Source organism: Pseudogymnoascus verrucosus (genome assembly GCF_001662655.1).
Source record: "Pseudogymnoascus verrucosus strain UAMH 10579 unplaced genomic scaffold scaffold_44, whole genome shotgun sequence".
Taxonomy (NCBI): domain Eukaryota; kingdom Fungi; phylum Ascomycota; class Leotiomycetes; order Thelebolales; family Thelebolaceae; genus Pseudogymnoascus; species Pseudogymnoascus verrucosus.
The window spans coordinates 89598-92689 of NW_017263695.1; the positions used below are offsets into that span (position 1 = coordinate 89598).

The window sequence follows — 3092 nt, forward strand, 5'->3', positions numbered from 1 at the left end:
AAAACACGTTATAGTATATAACAAAATACTATATTAAGTTGAGCACGAAGCTCCTATCTAAGGAATAACTATCTACTTATATAGTAGCGTCATGCTAAAGGGAATAGTTGGAATAGCAGACTCTCTAACTATTCTCACTATTCCTACTAATCTAATTACATGTGTGTCCTATAAGAGGTGCTACACTTATTGTAGGTACTGATTCCTATAGGTGCCTTTCTAAGGAGGCACCTTGCTCTACATAGGTGCCTTTCCTAATAGGCACCTCTCTTTAGCTAGGTACCTTCTAAGAAAGGTACCTTTTCCTAAAGGTGCCCTTATTAACTAAGCTACCTATAATCTCTACGTCCATTTCCTACTGCTAATTAGCTACAAGCTATTTTACCTTATTATTCTATCTTGTAGCATATAGGTTGTATGTTTTAGCTGTAACAGCAAGGTGCTTAATCGTTATAATCTAATCATTGATTTCGTTGCAGTTATACCATCCTTAACTTAGGTAAATGCTTAAAGCATCTTTATATATGTCGAGTAGCGTTTTCAACTCTATACGTATACAATCTAGCATGCCTATTTTTTAAATAAGTCTGCATGTCGACTAATGTAGCTTATGGAAAGAGTTGAAAGACTCTGCATTAAAAGACCCTAATGCATCTCGATTTTTCACAGCAGAGAGACGATATTTCTAGGCAGGGACTACATTCATCACTTCCTATAGCACGTCTCTAATTAGTATCTAGCAAGCATTTGCAGGTTGCTTTGTCTTACCTTTAACGCAAGCTGTTCTATGATTTCATTTCCTATTGCAACATCTTTCACTATATGTGTTAACCTAATATTCAGCCGTACTTTCAATTGTTCTAGTAGCTTAGCCACAGTTGAATTATCCACTCCTACGTCCTAGCTGTTAACACTAATCGTATCAACGTCGGCAATAGTAGGTGATAATGGGCCGGAGGAATTATTAGGGATACTAGACAGCTGAAGGCGTTTCTAATAATCTGCTATAGCTAAGGGAAAGCTAGCAACGTCTAGGTTGTCTTTTCCGCTATTAAGTTCTAGCTTAGTCTCATTACAAAGAACCTATTTGTGTTAGAAAAAGGCAAGCAGGATATCTTAGAGTTAACATACTTGTAGCGTCGGCTTCTCCTCCTTATTTCTTTTAGTACCTCTATTTATATCATCATTACTCTTTCGTTTCTTAGGTTTTAATAGGACCATTTCAAAAGGCGGGGGCGAGAGCTTTAACGTATTAGAGCAGCCTAACTTTTAGGCGTTAGTAGTAGTAGGCAGGGCAAAGTCTAACGGCAAGAAAATTAAAGGAACAGAGCCCTCCCTAGGAGGCCTTTGTGGGAAATCCATGCTAAATATTATTAACTAAGTTAAAAACTTTCCTTAGCGTTAGAAACAAATCAATTAGACAGGAAGAGGGGGGGGCTGGCTTCTTTATAAGTTAGATGAGCATGCCGTCGTTTATATCTATAGATACTAACAAAACCGATTTACTATGTAGTAGTGGGAAGTAGGCTGTAAATATTGTACTACTATGTTATAATCTAAAACAAATGCTAACCCCTTGTTTCGCGCTAGCGTATACACTAGCCTAGTGCGGGAAAGGGCGCCTAGGGGTTAAAGACCTAGCTTACAAAGCACCTACCTAGATAAGGGGAAGTAGATAGGAAGAGCGTTGATTATAGAGGTGTGCTGCCCTGTTCTAGGGTGTGGCGCGAAGGCATGGAATAAACGAATAGAACATGTTTCGAGGCATTAGGAGAGTGTAGCGAAGGGGAGCGAGAGTAGAGGGGGGGTGGGAGCTAGCTAGTGTGTAAGGGTGTAGGAGGTAGATGTAGAGTGTAAGCAGAGGGAGGGCGGTTAAGGAAAACGAGGGGCGGCAATGTGGGTTTTTAGCTGCCTTTAGGCAGGGTTTTACTAATCTAACCTTTGGATTTCCTCTTTAGCTAATTACTTATTACCCTTCTTTATACGAAAATTTACCTAACATCATTATACATCGCTTTACGTATATTATATAAAAAATACTATAACATAACAGCAAAATCATAAATTACTCTCTGCCTAACATCCTATGTTACCTTACACTATTAGATTAATAGTATTTATCTGTATATAAACTATAAAGGCCTAGATCTTGTAAAAAGCCTTCATTGTAACGAAGATCGTTAATACATTTAAAAAATGCTTAGTGTGTTATAGCTAAAACATACAACCTATATGCTATAAGATAGAATAATAAGGTAAAATAGCTTATAGCTAATTAGCAGTAGGAAATGGACGTAGAGATTGTAGGTAGCTTAGTTAATAAGGGCACCTTTAGGAAAAGGTACCTTTCTTAGAAGGTACCTAGCTAAAGAGAGGTGCCTATTAGGAAAGGCACCTATATAGAGTAAGGTGCCTCCTTAAAAAGGCACCTATAGGAATCGGTACCTATAATAAGTATAGCACCTCTTATAGGACACACACGTAATTAGATTAGTAGGAATAGTAAGAATAGTTAGAGAGTCTGCTATTCTAACTATTCCCTTTAGCATAACGCTACTATATAAGTAGATAGTTATTCCTTAGATAGGAGCTTTGTGCTTAACTTAATATAGTATTTTGTTATATACTATAACGTGTTTTATAAAAGCCTTTAGTGTCTAATCCCCTACCTCCTCTATTAAGTAAACTAACATAACAAAACCTCTATAAGTCTTATAGTTTAAGACCTAGCGTTATAGAAGTATCTTAAGGTTAATTAAGCAGTCTCTATTAAACTTAGTGCTACTAGACAAGAGACGCCTGTTTTTCTCCTAGTTCTGTTTCTCATTGCAGAGGATATTCTACTTAAATATAACGTCTCTGTCTTTAAAGGTAAACTTAAGAGCGCCTTTATATAGTTGTGTTCTCATTAATTTGTTAATACTATACTAGGAATAATTGCAACCATCTACAATTCCTTTAAGTTCTAATAGGACCTCTTAGTCTAATAGCGCTTTAATTTGTAAAACCTCTTGCTTTAGCTAAAGCGTAAACCTAGCTAGAGTAGTGTCCTTAGTCATTATACCCTAAGTATGTTTGTTAGTAGCCATTGT

General features: G+C 36.8%; 1 protein-coding gene across 1 annotated transcript; it reads right to left on the bottom strand.

Annotated features, from left to right (window-relative positions):
* Positions 1–993: 993 nt before the first annotated feature.
* VE01_08498 (uncharacterized protein) lies at positions 994–1221 on the bottom strand (the record flags this gene model as incomplete). Its single annotated transcript, XM_018277920.1, has 2 exons — positions 994–1083; positions 1132–1221. 2 exons carry the CDS (start codon positions 1219–1221, stop codon positions 994–996), a joined length of 180 nt encoding a protein of 59 aa, XP_018127609.1.
* Between the last annotated feature and the right edge of the window lie 1871 nt (positions 1222–3092).